Genomic DNA, 16519 nt, shown 5'->3' with positions numbered 1-16519 from the left:
AGTACTACCTGCTACTGAACAAGAACAGTTACTGGACTGAAGGTGATCCCTATACACCAAAATGTACTTTCACTTTTAGATGTAATTTAATAGAATATATTGTATTAATGACTAATAAAGGGATTTTTAGATTGTAGAATATTGAAAGCACCCAAAGTCTATTGAATTTGGAGGTGATTTGGGCAGCTAGTATCTCTAAGCTTCTTTTTTAACCACCAGATATAGAGCATCACTAATTTATTTTCATGATTAGATTCTTTCTACTTCAATGCAGTGTATTCATAAGCTCTTGCATTGACATCACATAACGTGAGCTGATTTTAAATATTATGGCAGTCTCATTTTTATGCAGGAGATCTGCATGAATACCATGGAGGAGGTTACAAGGATAGCTCATGAATAGATTTAGCATGATTCCTTGTCATTCCTTGCACCACTGGAATCTTTTCTGACTTCCCATCTCCTCCTTCCATTTACTGCCAACTTTGCAGACTCTTCACACCCACCATATTGCTTGCATGACCTTATTTTGCTTCTCAAGTGTTAATTCACCTTTAATTGCCAAAGACCTCAGTTGCTTCCAAAAACAACTAGCTTGCAGGACAATTGTAAACAGAGTTAACCTCAGCGGGTTATAATGCCATAGAATCCACCCTCCAAAGCAGCCATTGTCTCCAGGGAATCTGATCTCTGTAGTCTGGAGATCAGTTGCATATCTTGGAGAACTCCAAGCTCCACCCTACCATCCAGCAAATTTGTTTTTTTTTTAAATTGAGTTCCCACTTCAGCATACTTTGCCAAATTCTTTTACTGAGCCGGGTTCCACTTTCAGATTTGTTGTTGAACACCGCTGTGCTTTGGGAATACTTCTCTTTATCCCAGGCTCCTCTTTGTGTAGCTCAATAAAGCAATTGTGTATAAGCATAACACTGTGTCCCTGAGGGGCCAGAGGATCACTGAGAGATGTTATTGTGTAGTATGTTTTGTGTGGGCCTGGAATGACGTGCACACATGAGAGAGGGTCAAAACTGACCTTTGCATAGTGCCTTAGACACAGTATGCATGCTGGTTCTCTGTTTAAACCAAGCTTCCTGCTGGGCAGTAAAATATTCGGCTGCAAACACCAGCAAAAGAGCTCAAAAGCTGAGCAGACTCCTTTATTAGAAAGAAGGCATGCTTTGGTTTTGTTGTCTCTTTCAACAAAAGAAAACCAGTTGATTTCTACTGAATATGCTAGGCTGTTTGTGACTGATACTATTCTCTCCTTTAACAGTGCAGTCCTAACCAGAGTTATATCTCAGAAATCAATGGGCTTAGAAGGGTGTGGCTCTGTTTAGGATTGAACTGTTGATCTTCTTGAGCCATCAGCATGCTCAGTAATAACTGAGGAGTCACAACATAAGAATTGTTAAATACCAACTTTTATAAGTTAAATTTTTAACAAAATTAAACAACTAGGCTTGTTCTGCCTTAAGAGCCCCGTGGCGCAGAGTGGTAAGCTGCAGTACTACAGTCAAAAGCTCTGCTCACGACCTGAGTTCGATCCCGACAGAAGTTGGTTTCAGGTAGCTGGCTCAAGGTTGACTCAGCCTTCCATCCTTCCGAGGCCGGTAAAATGAGTACCCAGCTTGCTGGGGATAAAGGGAAGATGACTGGGGAAGGCACTGGCAAACCACCCTGTAAATGAAGTCTGCCTAGTAAACGTCGGGATGTGACATCACCCCATGGGTCAGGAATGACCTGGTGCTTGCACAGGGAACATTTACCTTTACATTTAGGCTTGTTCTATCTTGTGCCTCCTGCCCTCCCTGCCAGCTGTCAAACACCTGTCTGCTGAGGAATGTGTGAAAATGAAATTTTCTTCTGTCTAAAGCCTGTAGCCAAGACTGCAAATTCATTCCTTGATTAAGTGTTTGGCAAAGACCAAAACCCTACATAGGAGCCTTGTGTCACCTTGAAGACTAACCGAAGTGCATTCCAGTCTAAACTTTCATGGATTATTTACTTTATTTTATTTACTTTATTTATATACTGCCTTTCTCCCCAATGGGGACCCAAAACAGCTTACATCTATCTCCTCACCTCCGTTTTATCCTCACAACAATCCTGTGAGGTAGGTTAGGCTGAAAGTGTGTGACTGGCCAAAAGTTACCCAGCAAGCTTCCATGGCAGAGTAGGGATTCAAACCTGGGTTTCCCAGAACCTAGACTGACAACCACTACACCATACTGTCTCTCTAGACTAGAGCCCACTTCATCAGATACATGCAGTGGGTTTGCACTAGGCAGATATTTCTGCATGAAAAAGAAAATTACAAATTGCAGAGCCAAAAAGCCATGAAGTATATGATATGTCCCTCCTTCTTGCCAATCTCATATTTAATTTAAGTGACCAAACTAAGTCTTAATGGCTCAGTCATTGTCAGGTGCTTTATTCATCTTGCATTAAGATTTTCCCTGACTCATTAGCTATATTTGGCTAGTTCTTATATTAGCTAATGAGCATTTTACCTTACCCAAGGGAGGAATTGTAATTGAAATAGATATAACAACAGATATGCCACTAACGAATGAAGCCCAATAGTAATTTAGACTAGTGGTCTTTAAGCCATGAGTCACAGGTAGGTCACGAGCCCCTGTAGAGCTACCATTTCTTGGTTGTTTTGAGGACCGGCTGCTAGTGCGCATGCATAGAGAGCAAAGGCACCTCTCTTCGCATGAGCACTGAGAAGAGCAGCAGGACAGCAAGGCAAGGAAACTCAGTGGTGAAGAGGTTGTTTTTTTTTTTTAGCAGATGCATTGGCGACACAACTATCGCCCCTTCTCTTCCTGTCATGTGACTGAGATGTCACATGGCTTTCTCTCCTATGTCTGCAACTTGCTGGGTCCCGTGAATAGAATGTTTGAAGGTGAGTGATCTATAACATCTCTGAACTTTTTCTAGATCCATCTGAGAGCCAGCTCAAATCTGTAAGTAGATACCTCGGATTACACCACCTCAGAATGCATATGGGTGGTCATTTAAATCCCGAGACCCCTAAGTTAGTCTATATATACATGAAAAACCAACATGCATGTCAGGGAACTTCCTGAGTGTAATGAGAGTTTGGCACAGGAATGCTTCCAAATAAGTGGCACTCTACTCTCCATTGCATTCTAGGGTGGTATGACCCCATGAATGGCCAACATTCCCTGTTCAATTGACCATGAGCATATGTAAATCAGGAACATTTTCTTCAAGGAATTCATGCTGCTGTGAACATTTCAGCTATACCTCCTTAAGAAAACTATATTTTCCACCTAAAAATGAGGCTGATTAATTACAGCGCAACTACTGATTGCAGAGAAAAGAGCTACAAAATCATGCACTACATTTAAATGTATGTAAAAAGGCCTTGATGGTTACTTTTGGAAATAAAAAGCAATTTCAGGGAATGCAAATTTGAGTGGAGAAGTGCCAAGGATATGCATGTTATTGACCTTTTCTACACCGGCCATTTTTGCTTTCAAATATCCCCCCTTTGCTTCTCCACGCACGTTCTGTAAGGCTCCTTAAGTGGGCCTGTCCTCATATTAAATACACATCTGAAAGTCCCACAGAGGAAGAACGAACTTGTGAGGGAGGGAGCATTTCAAGTAGGAAAATGGTAGGCAGGAAAGGTTGAGCACCAGTTCCTTCCTCGCCGTCCCGTTCCAAAGCCCCTTTTCTTTTTTAAAAAATAAAAACGTCTGTCACGTGATGTGTAGTTTCTCCCTGAGTGCACTCCAAAAGGTGACTCAGAATCCACTGTAACGTGGTAGGGGTTCTATGCCAGAAACATAGGATTCTTTTATATTTGAGTAGAATTGGTGCCTATGGGCTACACTGTTTTTTTGTTGGCATAACTTTGCACCTCTACAGGAGGTGTTCCCAGTCTGAAAGGGCTTAGGGAGCCAACTAACTCTGGCCATGCCCCCAGAATCTCCCACAACCACACCTGAGGCATAGGCCCCTGTGCAGGTGTGGTTGTGGGAGATTCTGGGGGCATGGCCAGAGTTAGTTGGCTCCCTAAGCCCTGCACCAGCATCCAAGAGAAGCGGAGCAGCTCTGGGACTGCACCTGTGTAACTGGCCCTTACACCGGCCTAACTTGGAGATAAGCTGGTGTAAAGGTCACTTGGCTCCCTTAGCCTTTTTGCCCCCCTCCCCTCAGGATTGCACAGCATATCTGGGCAAACTTTAATATTTAGGAGGTTAACAAAACTTTATCTTAAAGTAAAAAAAGTAAAAAATGCAAATCTGATTTTTTAAAGCCAAAGTTTATATTTGTATTTTACACCAATTTGTGCTATGAAACAGTATTAGCAGCTAGGAACTGGGCATGGAGTCAGCTTGTCATCAGAAATTCAGCAGTTCACAAATATTATTTAATTGTCCAATGAGCAACCATCCTAAATAGAAGCCATTGTGAGTTTTCAAGTGGTTATCAATTAGTCTTCAACTACAACAAACCAGAATGAAAACTGCAGGACCCTCTCTTTGAAAGAAGGTGTTCTGACAACTTACCGGAAAGTTGGTGCCGCTTCTGCCCAGCCAAAGAGGGAATGTGTGTCATACAGTTTTCCAAGATGCGTTTGGGAATCTGGACATAATGTGTTCTGAGACAGTGAATGATCAGAAATTCCTGCAAATTGAAAATATTAAAAATGATTAGGTTAATTGAATGATGCGACTATTAATTGGAATGGATGTCAGAAGCTAAGCAGAGTCATCCCTGATTAGTATTTGGGATGGAGAACACCAATTAAGTCTAGGGTTGCTATGCTGAGACAGGGAATGGCAAACCAGCTCTGGACACCTGTTGCATTGAAAATCCTACTAGTTTGTAAAAAACTATTTATGGTCATTCCTGTTGTCTACTACAGCTGGAAGATTCAATTTTCAGTGATGTATGCATCAAGGCTTATGTTTTGAAGGGTAAAGGCAAGGGGTTGGCCCCAGAGCTACCCAAAGCATGCTTTGTCTCTTTGACAAGCTCAAGGCTCAACTATGCATTCATTCCAACCTCCCCCTCTTTATTTTAAAGTATTTCTTTTTATTTTGCAAATGCAGCCTCCAGGATTGTTTTATGAAGATGAAGAACAATGGTGGGGGGTTAGCACTTTCCTCTGCTGCTGTTTTCTCGCTGAAAAATAAAAAGCCATCCCAAACTGCTTTTACTCCTGCTGGGGGAAACTTACAGGTATCTGTATTTTTTTCCCATCAGGAATAAAAACAGTTCAGGGCTGGCTTTTTTTGACTGAGAAAACATCAGGGGAGGAAAATGTCTTCCTCTGTCCCCACCCTGTTCTCTTCCCTCAATCAGACAATCACAGAGATCACATTTGCACAAGGAGAAAAGGTCATTAAAAAAAAGTAACATGATAAGAAGGGAGGGAAGAAGACATGGTATATATAACCTGATCTTGGAAGCTTAGCAGGTTAGGTACTTGGAAGGGAGACCACCATAGAAGACTGCAGAGGAAGGCAATGGCAACCACTGGAGTCACCATAAGTCATCTGCGCCTTGCTGGCACTTTACATACACATACAACATGATGAGAAAGAGTAGACCTTGCCTGCACCAATACAAATCTGTCAGCAGGCTTCAGACTGCATGTGCACAAATGTGCTGGAGAATGACTGTGATACTGACCCCATGCTCTTCTGCAACCAGTTCATGCTATCTGTGCTTCTGGCTGCAGTAAGAATAGTTAAGACTGGGTTATTTTTATTTTGTTGAAGTTAGCAAGTGAAACTGAGCAGGAAAATGAGCAACGCCAGATAAATATTTTAGATAAACTGCAGCCTTTAAATTGGAGTCAGTCTTGAAGTTCCAGGAAAAAAAACATCACTGGGGGGATTGGCATTTTTCTTTTCAGGGTTCTTTCACCCAGAGGTTATCTCAGCAGTTTAGATGCCAAACTACAGCCATTTTTTTCTTCTAGTTTCCTCTCTTTGTTTTTCTGTGCTTTCCCAAAATTGGATCAATGGTGATTTGACAAAGCATGGAGAAATGATGAGGAAACTACGGAAAGACAACAAATACATGACACTATAAAGAGAAAAACTGCTGCAATACAGCTCCCAAATCATGCGAAAACCTCTGTGTGAAGGACTCCTCAATTCTTAGTTAGGTGAATGCAGTGGAACCACGTTCCTTGAGCAAGCAACTGCTCTACATGTGACTGTATGAAATACTAAATGTAACATGCTGTATAGAAACACACAGTGAAGGGTGAACTCTGCTATCTTTTCAGAGCAGGAGTTTTCATTATTGGAAGCAGACACAACAAAAAGCAAAGGCTCTGTGACAAATTATTTGAATGTGAAATAGCTATTTTCATATAACTTTGACAGGCATTTCATCTGCAGCTTGGGAGGGAGAAAGGGCTTCTGAACCCAGTTACAAACCAAAGTCTTCTAGTGACACTCAATTATGGCCCCATATAAGAAATGAAGGAGAATGGATAATGAGAAATTACCACAAACGAATTCTAATTTTGCAATATATTCTTATGTTAAATAACACATAGCAACCTTCACTTCTCCATCATTCTGCTTATTTCTATCATTATGCATGCATTTCCACTGCTGTCTTTAATTCTTTTAAAAAACCTAGGAGCTATATTAGTGTCAGTTTTCACAGGTCCAAAAATCAGTTAAATTAGGGCCAATTCATTTTAGCCCAAGAGTTTAATCTCACAGAAGTATATATGTCAAATGTACACATATAATGGATTTACATTTGACATTATTTGCATGGACATATGTAACAAATTCAAGTTTTAGTTACAGAGAAAAAGGGGGCGTAGCTCAGTGGTAGAACATCTACTTGGCATGCAGAAGGTCCCCAGTTCAATTTCTAGCATCTCCAGCTAAAAGGATGTGATAGAAGGTGATGTGAAAGACCCCTACCTAATACCCTGGAGAAACACTGCCAGTCAGAGTAGACATTAACCTCAATGGACTGGTGGTCCAATTCAGTATAAGGCAGCCCCATATGCCCATAAATCTTTCCATGCATGTTAGCTGGAAATGAGTATTCATTTCATAGGTAATTGTGTGTGAATGGCTTTAAGCTGCAGTTCTAAACATGTTTACCATCCTGGAAGACAGTGCTGCTGAAACCACTGCTCTTTATTTCTTAATCCGTGTGCTCTGGCTTACTCTAATTAGATCCAGTGCACATGAACCAAACATGACATGATGCTTGGAGCAGGTCAGGAATCTGATGGTGAGGGGGCATGTGTACCCTGAGGAGTGGGTTAGGATTCCCATGTCCCCCTCATCCTAAACTCTGAGACTCTACAGGAAGACAAAGTGATGGCACAGAGTTAAAGAGCATACATTTAGTCAGGAAGGGGTTAACTGACTCAGTCCCAGCCAACTTGCAGTTGGGACAAAATTGGGACAAAAACAATGCCATCAAAAGGGCTAGAGACTTATTTTTTTATTGGTTGGGGGACTAGGAATTCAGAGGTAGGGCATTGCCCCACAGCCCCTAGTTATGGGCCTGGCTTGGGGGCTCCTAAAATGTGTACATTCCCCACAAATCCAGTGGCAGAGCTCTCATCTAATACTCTTGTATATTTTGTTCTAGGACCAGTAAGGTTAACCTTCATACATGTTGTGCGTCCAGCTCACGGCGACCCTATGAATCAATATCCACCACAGTCATACTATATTTATAGTATCCTTCAGTCATACTATCCTTCAGTCATACTATATTTATATTTCAGTCACTTTAAATCCCATAGGCATCCAATGAAGCGAATAGGCAGTAGATTCAAGATGGAGAAAATGAAATACTTCTTTATACAACGAGGGATTAAAATGTGGAATTCACTGCCAAAGGACATAGTGATGGCCACAGGCATCGGACAGCTTCAAAAATTGATCAGACAGATTCACTGAGGACAGGTCTATCCATAGCTTCTAGCCATGGTGACTAATGGGAACCTCCACATTCAGAGGCAGTAAACCTCTGAATACTACTGCCAGGAGGCAACATCACGGGAAGCCCTTGGCCTCTATGCCCTGTTGTTGGCCCTCTGTAGTAACTGCTTGGCCATTGTGTGAGACAGAATGCTGGACTAGTTGCTGGTCTGATCCAGCAGGGCTCTTCTTATGTAGGATATAACATTTCTCCTTCTCCCTGCTAAAATGTTATGGCTCGAGAGACGTAATGGGGAAATAGATGCTGGGAGAGGACACTGCCTATCCCAATTGAGCACTTTGTTTCTCTATCTTGTTCACATCGTCAATATGTGTACAGCTAGAATAGGACTGGATTCCTATGTTTAAAAGTACAAAACTAATTTTGCCCAATGTAAGGAGCAACCTTATCCTTCCTAACAACCATTGCTAAAGGAGCATCGCCTGTTTTTATTCTATATGGGCATCTTTCCACATCAAATTCCCTGTGCAGTCATATCTCTCAGTCTTTTAAGAACATTATATTACCATAATATTCATAGTCTTTATGTTAAATTCTTGAACTGAGAAGGAAATTCGTAAATAATAGTTTACTCTTGCAGAACATTCAGGATTAGCTAGTGGTAGGGAAGTACCAGAAGAGCTGGGCTGTTTTTTGTTGTTGTTCATTTTGGATTTCCCTCTAATATTTCATTTCCAAAAATCTCATAATAGCTATCTCCACCGCCTGCCACCAATTAGGCTTGCTAAAGCAGCAGGGGTTTATTTGAAGGATGTTGACCAGACTAATTGCTGAATTGCTGACAAGGAGCTGTAGGTTTTCTGGCTTCCTAGAACAGAGTTTTAACCTCCGGCATTCTGAATCCTTTAACATAGACAGAATGTTACAGCCTATACAGGTAAACTGTAATTTTTACCCAGGTTACTAAGAGATGAGTTTGCATTCTCTCAAAGAAATACCAAGTGTATTACTTTCCAAATGATACTGAATATATAATATTGAGAGCCTATCAAAAGGAATAAAGTTTTATCCTTTTTGGATCCATAGGCATGTTTGTCAACTTAAACCCAATGCTTTCTCAGTTTGACTGTGCATGAGTCAGATGGTCTCTAGATGCATAAAATGGACAATGTGTATTACAGGGGAAGAGTAGAACCAGAGTGAACCTTAGAAGCATTTCACTTCCTCTATGTCGCAGAGGGTTGCTAACCTCTAAGTGGGGCCTGGAGTTCTCTTGGATTTACAACTGATCTCCAGATATCAGTTCCCCTGGAGGAAATGGCAGCTTTGGAGGGTGGACTGTATGGCATCACATCCCTGTTGAGCTCCCTCCCACACCCAAAACTCTATCCTCCCCAGGCTCCATCCCCCAAATCTCCAGGAATTTCCCAGCCTGGAGTTTGCAGCCTAGGCATCCATTGGACTCCTGTACCAGAAAAATGGAGCAAGTGTTACCTTTCCATAAGACTGGTGGGCAGCAGTTAGGTGGCATCTATGGGGCACTGCTACCCACACATTTCTCCTTCTCCCTGCTAAAATGTTATGGCTCGAGTGACGTAAGGGGGAAATAGATGCTGGGAGAGGACACTGCCTATCCCAAGCGAGCACTTTGTTTCTCTATCGTGTTCACATCGTCAATATGTGTACAGCTAGAATTCTATAGTTTTCCTTCCCAAAAGGCAGCTCAGGATCTTCTGCCATGGGGTACAGTATCTAATGACAAATGATTGACAAGGTCCTGCTGGAGACCATAGCTAACTTGAAGAAGAAGTGACATATCACTTAAGCAAGTTTTTTTCTTCCCATGTGTAGGGTTGCCAGGTCCCCCGCCACCAGCAGGAGTTTCTTAGAGGCGGGGCTGGCGGTGGCAAACCACTTGCATAGCACACGCACGGCGCAATAACGTCACTTCTGGGTGGGATGCTCTAGCACTGTCCTCCTAAAACTCTATGGAAACCAGCATGATGCCAGTGCTTCCAGGATAAACCCAAAAGTGATGTCATTGCACCATGCGTGCACTGCTCATGCAGATCGCTTCCCCCCATTTAGCTGGCCTGCTTCCACCCGCTGACCAGCTGAGGGTTGGGGGCAGTCTGGTTAATAACCAGGCAAATGGGAAGCTTCCCCATGTGGATGAGGAGGAAGTACGTTTACTGTTGATAATAAGGATAAAGAGAGCCAGAGTGGTTTAGTGGTTAGGAGAAGCGGAGTCTAATCTGGAGAACCGGGTTCGATTCACCACTCTTTCACATGACGCCTGCTGGATGACTTTGGGCCAGTCACAGTTCTCTCAAAACTCTCTCAGCCCATGCAGAGGCAGGCAATGGCAAACCACTTCTGAATGTCTCTTGCCTTGGAAACCCTATGGGGTTGCCATAAGTCAGTTGTGACTTGATAGCAATTTCCACCACCAATAAGGTTAGGGGGGGAAATAAGAAAAAGGATGTCCAAGTACATGTTTTAAATGACTTCTCAAAGTCTTAAAATGTATGTCTGTAATACTGATGTTGCAAATAGCTATATAGGTCTGATCAAGTACTTGTTTCCCTGAGGTTACTTACTAGGAATGAAAGGAGGGTTGTTGAGATTGTTGTGAGCACAGCCTGGGACCTGGCCATTTAGAAAATTAGATGGTTCATTCATATCCTAAGCAGAACAAAAAAATGTGAAAATTAAAAAGGTTATTTTGGACTGTATACTTGGGAGAGAGACAAAATGAAAATAAACGGGGACCATTTTTCAAACTTACAAGCCAAATTCCATCATAAGGCAGAACTTTCTGGAATTCAACACACATATTGGTCCACCATTCTGCTGTTTTTGGGTTAAAGTAGTCAGGATACACTGAATTACCAGGAGGCAAGGCCTAGAAATGCAAGTGAGATATATTAGATTAACATAAGGAAGCTGAAATCATGCAAATGGACATGGGAAAATTTCAGATTTCACAGGATCTAAACTCACAGACAACTGGTGCTTCCTTTTAAGTGTGGCATCTGAATTCATGTGACCATGGAGTAATCCATGTAGTTCCACTACAGCAAGCACAAACCATTGTGCTTGTAGCAGCTGCTTCCTAAAACTACTGAGCAATTGTAGTTGTTGTTCTGGATCAGTATTGTGTGTTTCATGTGTACTGGAAAAGTGTGGAATGGATGGAATAACATACTATGGAATTCTGTTGATTGCCAATTTCTCTGCATGGCTAATTGACAGGTGTGGTGGAAGCGATGTCGTAACTGATAGGAATGACAATATTGTAAGGGATTCACTGTTGTTGTTTTCCGCTGTTGCTATTATATTTTTGATGTTGTTGCTGGGAAAGCATAGGAAATCATGTAAGTTCTGGCATAGTGATAGTCTTTGTAACTGCTCAGCTGGACACTTACTTTCCCAACAGCTGGAGTTCCATCAGCATTTTTCACCCAGACTCCTAACTGTTGTCCAAGTTCATAGGGTCTGTATATCCCTCGAGGTTCATCTTTGGTTAGGAAAGGATCCTGCATGGGTGGGAAACACACACACACAAGCAAGACTTAGTAACAGCCAAGAGCATGATGACAAAACCTGCTGGAAAACTGTCTGAAAAGCTTAACAACGTCACTCTAAATGGGACTGGTCTCTCTGCATGTCAGGAAGCCAGAAATGTATAAATCTGTTATTAAACCCATCAGATTGGAAGTGAAGAGAAAATGTGAAAGAACTTGGAAACTCCAGTTAAGGCAGAATGCTGTGGCTCTACTATTATTAGATACTAGGCGGAGCATGCATATTATACCCATTCTGCAGTCATGCCGTTGAATTGAACTCGGTAACTAATGGGCAGCCAAAGTATTGGCAATTGCATACAAAGCCCTTCATGGTCTAGTACCTTCTTGGTCTAGGACCACCTTTCTTTCTATGCCCTGCCACAACAACATTACTCATCTGAATGGAGGTTTCAATAGATGCCACCCTGCAGATGGGCAAGATCAACAACTGTCCACACACATGCATTCTCTGTTGTGGCCCCCACCCTATGGAATAGCCTGCCCAAGGAGGTCAGGACAGTTTCCATACTTTTGGCTTTCCCCAAACTATGTAAAATAAACTGTTCAGGAGGTCCTTTTATAAAAGAATGGGGCTGCATTACAACAGAATGATTCAGGAGGCATTTCAATAGAGAAAACATGGCTGTGGACTATACTACTAATATGCATTATCTGTTGCTGTATGTTTTTTATCTTGCTCTCACTGCATTATATTTCTACTTAGGAAATACCATACCTTGAACGGTCTAACATGCCATGTTTAATACTCATACCTTGTTTCAGATCTCTGCTAGCCTAGTCCTATTCTACCATTTATTAGATGTTTCGTCATCCAACTAATTGTACAGATTTAGAGTGAGAAAGGTGGACTATAAATAACATGAAGAGAAAATAAAATAAAATAATAATAAATTTTGGCAGGCCCTTTTAAATATAAAAGGTTGAAACCTCCAGAAGTGCTCAATAGGTATGGAGTTTTCGTTTAAGTAGCTCAGATTTTTTTAAAAGAGAGAAGTAAAAAGCTTCCCTATTATAGTAGTTAATCCCAACAAGGTGATTCTCAAGGGATGTCAATACTCTACAAGTCAGCTTAATTAGCTACCCTTAATCAGAACCTCTGATACCTCTTCCACCAAAAAGGCTATTTTACTGCTTAAATCTAATCCATTATGCAGCTCCAGAGTCATCTCATGGAGAACAAAGGGCTCCAGTGACTGATTTTGCATTCCAAACCTATTCCACATATCTTTGACATTCTTTTTCCTGATTATTCTTTTGGGAATGAGGTTCATATGAGATATCAACTCAACAGTTCATAAAATGGTCCAGAGAATTGTCTGAAGAGCACAAGTTGTTCTGCTACTGAAGCTAAAGGGATCTGGCCCTGTAAACAGGCCAGAGGGGAGACCACATAAGAAACCCTATGCGAGCCTTGGTGTGAACTCTTTGGGTGAAGATGAGGACCCAGTCTGTACCTGCAGCATGTTGTGGCAGTAGAATTTTGAGGCAGTCAAATAGGCTGCACCATTTCAGACTGTAAGCGGTGGAAGCTGAAAGTGTCTCCTTGTAAAAAATAAACTCCCAGAAAATAGAAAACTAACACAGCAGTGAGAAGGGGTTCTAGCCCAGCTGTTCACCTGCTCTGCTAATTTTCTGTTTCCAAAGGGTTTTTACATTCAGGATTCAGAACTATTATTTTTCCCACCTGCACCCACTCTGCTACCTCAGCACTCTATCGTCAAGCTGCCACCTCATTCTTCTGCATGTCTAGACGCAACGGAGGATACAATTTGATTTTCAAAAAAGATATTCAATAATAAATAATCTGGTGCATTCTCTTAGGGCCCACACTGGTTACAATACACAAACAAGGCTCAACAAAATTAGAACACCTTAATATTAATGCCTATATCTGCATTTCCTAGGCCTCGAGACCAGGCATCAAATACGTTACCATCTATGATGAGATCTCATCACATCACTACTTTCTCAATATGCCTGGATTCCAGAATATTGTGTGTAATCACAATCTCTTCCATATAGCACATTGTAAATCCTTTCCCCTTGATTTTGCTTTCCTAGTGAAATTTCTTTTTAGCGTGAGTTAACAAGCAGTAGGCAACCTTGCTCATTAAAGTTCCTCTGCTGTAATAGATGTTTATCATTCCGCTTGATAACCATTGTTACTTTTAGAACATCTCTCTTTGTATCCAAACAATGCACTTGCTCTGACTCAGATTAAGTCACAGGCAAAAAATGGGGCCATTGTTCAAGGATGATGAGTAAGTCCTGACATCCTTAGGGGAAAAAATTACCAAGAGGCAAAAGGGTGAGAGGTAGTAGCCAGAAAATGCTGATGTTGAATACCCACATTCATTTGCTCACATATGAAGTAATATCAGTTTGTATATGTCATTGTCATGGGATGAACATTTCTTCCAAATTTGTCTCCACATTATGAGGTCCGAAATTCCAGTTATTCCAAAGCTGGGCTGGTGTCAACACACCCTACAGTGGAGATGCTGCCAGGGCCCATGGCCACAGCGCACCCCCACCCCCATTTCTACCCTGCCACCCATAGTTGATTGTTAATTGTTCATTTTCACAGAACACCACCACTCTTGCAAGCGCTCTCCTTAATCCCACTGGTGACCTGGATAAGATCACAGCATCATCCGCATAAAGCAAAACAAAGATGTACCTATTCGCCTGTTTAGGTGGATGAAGTAGATCAGTGCCACCCAACCATGTGCCCTTTGCCCCCTCTGAATGCAAACTCTTCACCAGCGCCACCTGTGCTCCCAGTTAAATATATTGCCTGGGGCCACTTGGAAAGCCATACAAATGGTGCACAGTGGTGGCAGTGTTTCTAGAATCCACGAAGGTGACACTGCCCTGAGGTGTCAGGGTTGCCAACCTCCAGGTACTAGCTGCAGACTTCCTGCTATTACAACTGATCTCCAGCTGGTAAAGATCAGTTCACCTGGAGAAAATGGCCACTTTGGCAATTGGATTCTATGACATTGAAGTCCCTCCCCTCCCCAAACCCCACCCTCCTCAACCTCTGCCCCAAAAACCTCCCGCCGGTGGCGAAGAGGGACCTGGCAGCCCAAGTCAGGGAAAGGGTTGCTGGTGGTGCAGGTGGTGTGAGCACAGTTGAGGGGAGGGCTTGCAAACAGATGGGCAGGAAGGGAAACACAAGCAGGGAGCCTGGGGGTGGCCAAGCAGGGAGGGGGCTGGGCACTTTCTGCCCAAGGCCCACAAAATCCTAGAGCCAACCTTGTACTGAAGCAATGGTTCCGAGGGACTTAACCCTTAACTAAGGTTCCAGGTAAACAGAAAAGTCCTATTTTGGCTCCAGAAATTAAAAACAGAAGGCACCAGGTAGATGTGGGTGGCGGTGGCAAGCCACTTTTGAATGTCTCTTGCCTTGAAAACCCTATGGGGTTGCCATAAATAACCTGTGATTTGACAGCCACAATAACAACAACAAAAATCATGGTCTTAATCCAAATTCCCTCCATATTCACAACATGAATGAACAATGGGAGTTCCTAATCACATGCTTAGGTTGGGTTCTAAAACTATGACCTGGCATTATTTAGGGTGAGAGAAATGCACTCTGCACATGACCAGAGGCATTTAGAATGTTCCTGGCAGTGCAGGGCTGAAATGAAGCCTTGTTCTCCTGTGTACTTAATCTGCCATGCAAGGTATTTAGAGGTAATTCTGAGGAGCCACAAATTCCTTCTGGAGGGTTCCATTTGCAGGGCTATTTCTCCTGGGATGCTTAAAAGATATCTGTGGATTCAAAGGTAGCTGGTAAATTTCTGCAACTTGGCAGAAGTTTAAGGTCAAATCTATACTCTTTATGCCAATTTAACTCTCCTGGCATTTCCAAGGAACTCTGGCAACAGCAGTTCTGTGAAGGTTCTTTTTCCACAGTGTGCACCCCTAGCACAAACCATATCACAATGCGTTTTTGAAAGTCCACTCACTTTCATATGTGGTTGGCCAAATGACAGATGAGGGACTGTTGCTGTTCAAGAACTTCAAGCTCAACATGCTGTTGGATGACTAATGGTACAGTTCTGTAGATCCCGACCATAAGCCAAAAATTAAATAAGATTGTCCTACACTATTATTTCTCTGTTCCTTTTAGAGGCAAAATAAGGCTATAGTACGGACATAATTTCCTGTCAAACGCACTCAGTTCCCATGCTGACACCTTAATGAGAGAATGTGTGTCTTCAAAGTTCTTTTCTGCACGTACTGGCCTACAGGAGAAGGGAGCAGGCTTTGTCCCCCAGCAGCCAAAGTGTGCCACTGTGCCTGAACACATTTGCATTCATCCATAGATTACACTAACCCCTCTCCCAAAAAAGACCAATTTTTTCATGTTTTCATCAGCACACAGCACAGCTCTTGAGAGAATGCAAAAAGTGCTCTTCAGCTATAAACGGGTGTTCTGGCAATTATATCACCTGGCCCTGCTAGTCTACAAGATGCATTAAGAATTCTTAATGTGATTCATTTGGTGATGCATTTACTCAAAACAACTCGGCATTATTGTGTGCTGGAATTGCCTGTTAGATCTAAGTAATTAAGTTGGGGTTGTCATGAGGTTTTGTGCACTTCCACTGTACATTCCTCTCCTGTTGTGATTAGAGTACTGGACTAGGATCCGAGACACTCAGATTGAAATCCCTACTCTGCCAAGGAAGCTTTCTGGGAGACCTTAGGCAAGTCACACCCTCTCCGCCATCTCTCCACATGGAGGCCCGATCTGGCATGCAGCCTGGAGTGGGAGACAGGAGCGTCCCTACTAGCCCCAAAAATTATTAAACCCGAGAATTTTCAAAAAATTGGAGTTTTCTGGATTTTTCAAATATTTTCAGGTTTAATAAACCCAAACCCAAAGAAAAATCCTAGACAGGAAGTCTGATGAGAAGTTACTAGGAGCATCATATGCTTTTTGGTTTCCCCAGTGAAAATCCTATTACGAAGGAAAATAGACTGGAAAATGATGGGTT

General features: G+C 42.3%; 1 protein-coding gene across 1 annotated transcript in view; it reads right to left on the bottom strand.

Moving 5' to 3' along the window:
- LOC130474782 (maltase-glucoamylase-like) overlaps positions 1-16519 on the bottom strand; it is a 76009-nt gene that overhangs the window by 20604 nt on the left and 38886 nt on the right. The window contains exons 10-13 of the mRNA XM_056846481.1: positions 11346-11456; positions 10706-10822; positions 10518-10602; positions 4545-4662 (exon numbers count right to left, since the gene is read on the bottom strand). Coding sequence (XP_056702459.1) covers positions 4545-4662; positions 10518-10602; positions 10706-10822; positions 11346-11456 — 431 coding nt within the window. The remainder of the gene's footprint in view (positions 1-4544; positions 4663-10517; positions 10603-10705; positions 10823-11345; positions 11457-16519) is intronic.

Source organism: Euleptes europaea, chromosome 3, assembly GCF_029931775.1.
Source record: "Euleptes europaea isolate rEulEur1 chromosome 3, rEulEur1.hap1, whole genome shotgun sequence".
In the NCBI taxonomy this organism is placed as follows: domain Eukaryota; kingdom Metazoa; phylum Chordata; class Lepidosauria; order Squamata; family Sphaerodactylidae; genus Euleptes; species Euleptes europaea.
The sequence above is the reverse complement of the archived record's forward strand: the minus strand, read 5'-3'. Positions and strand labels throughout refer to the sequence as shown.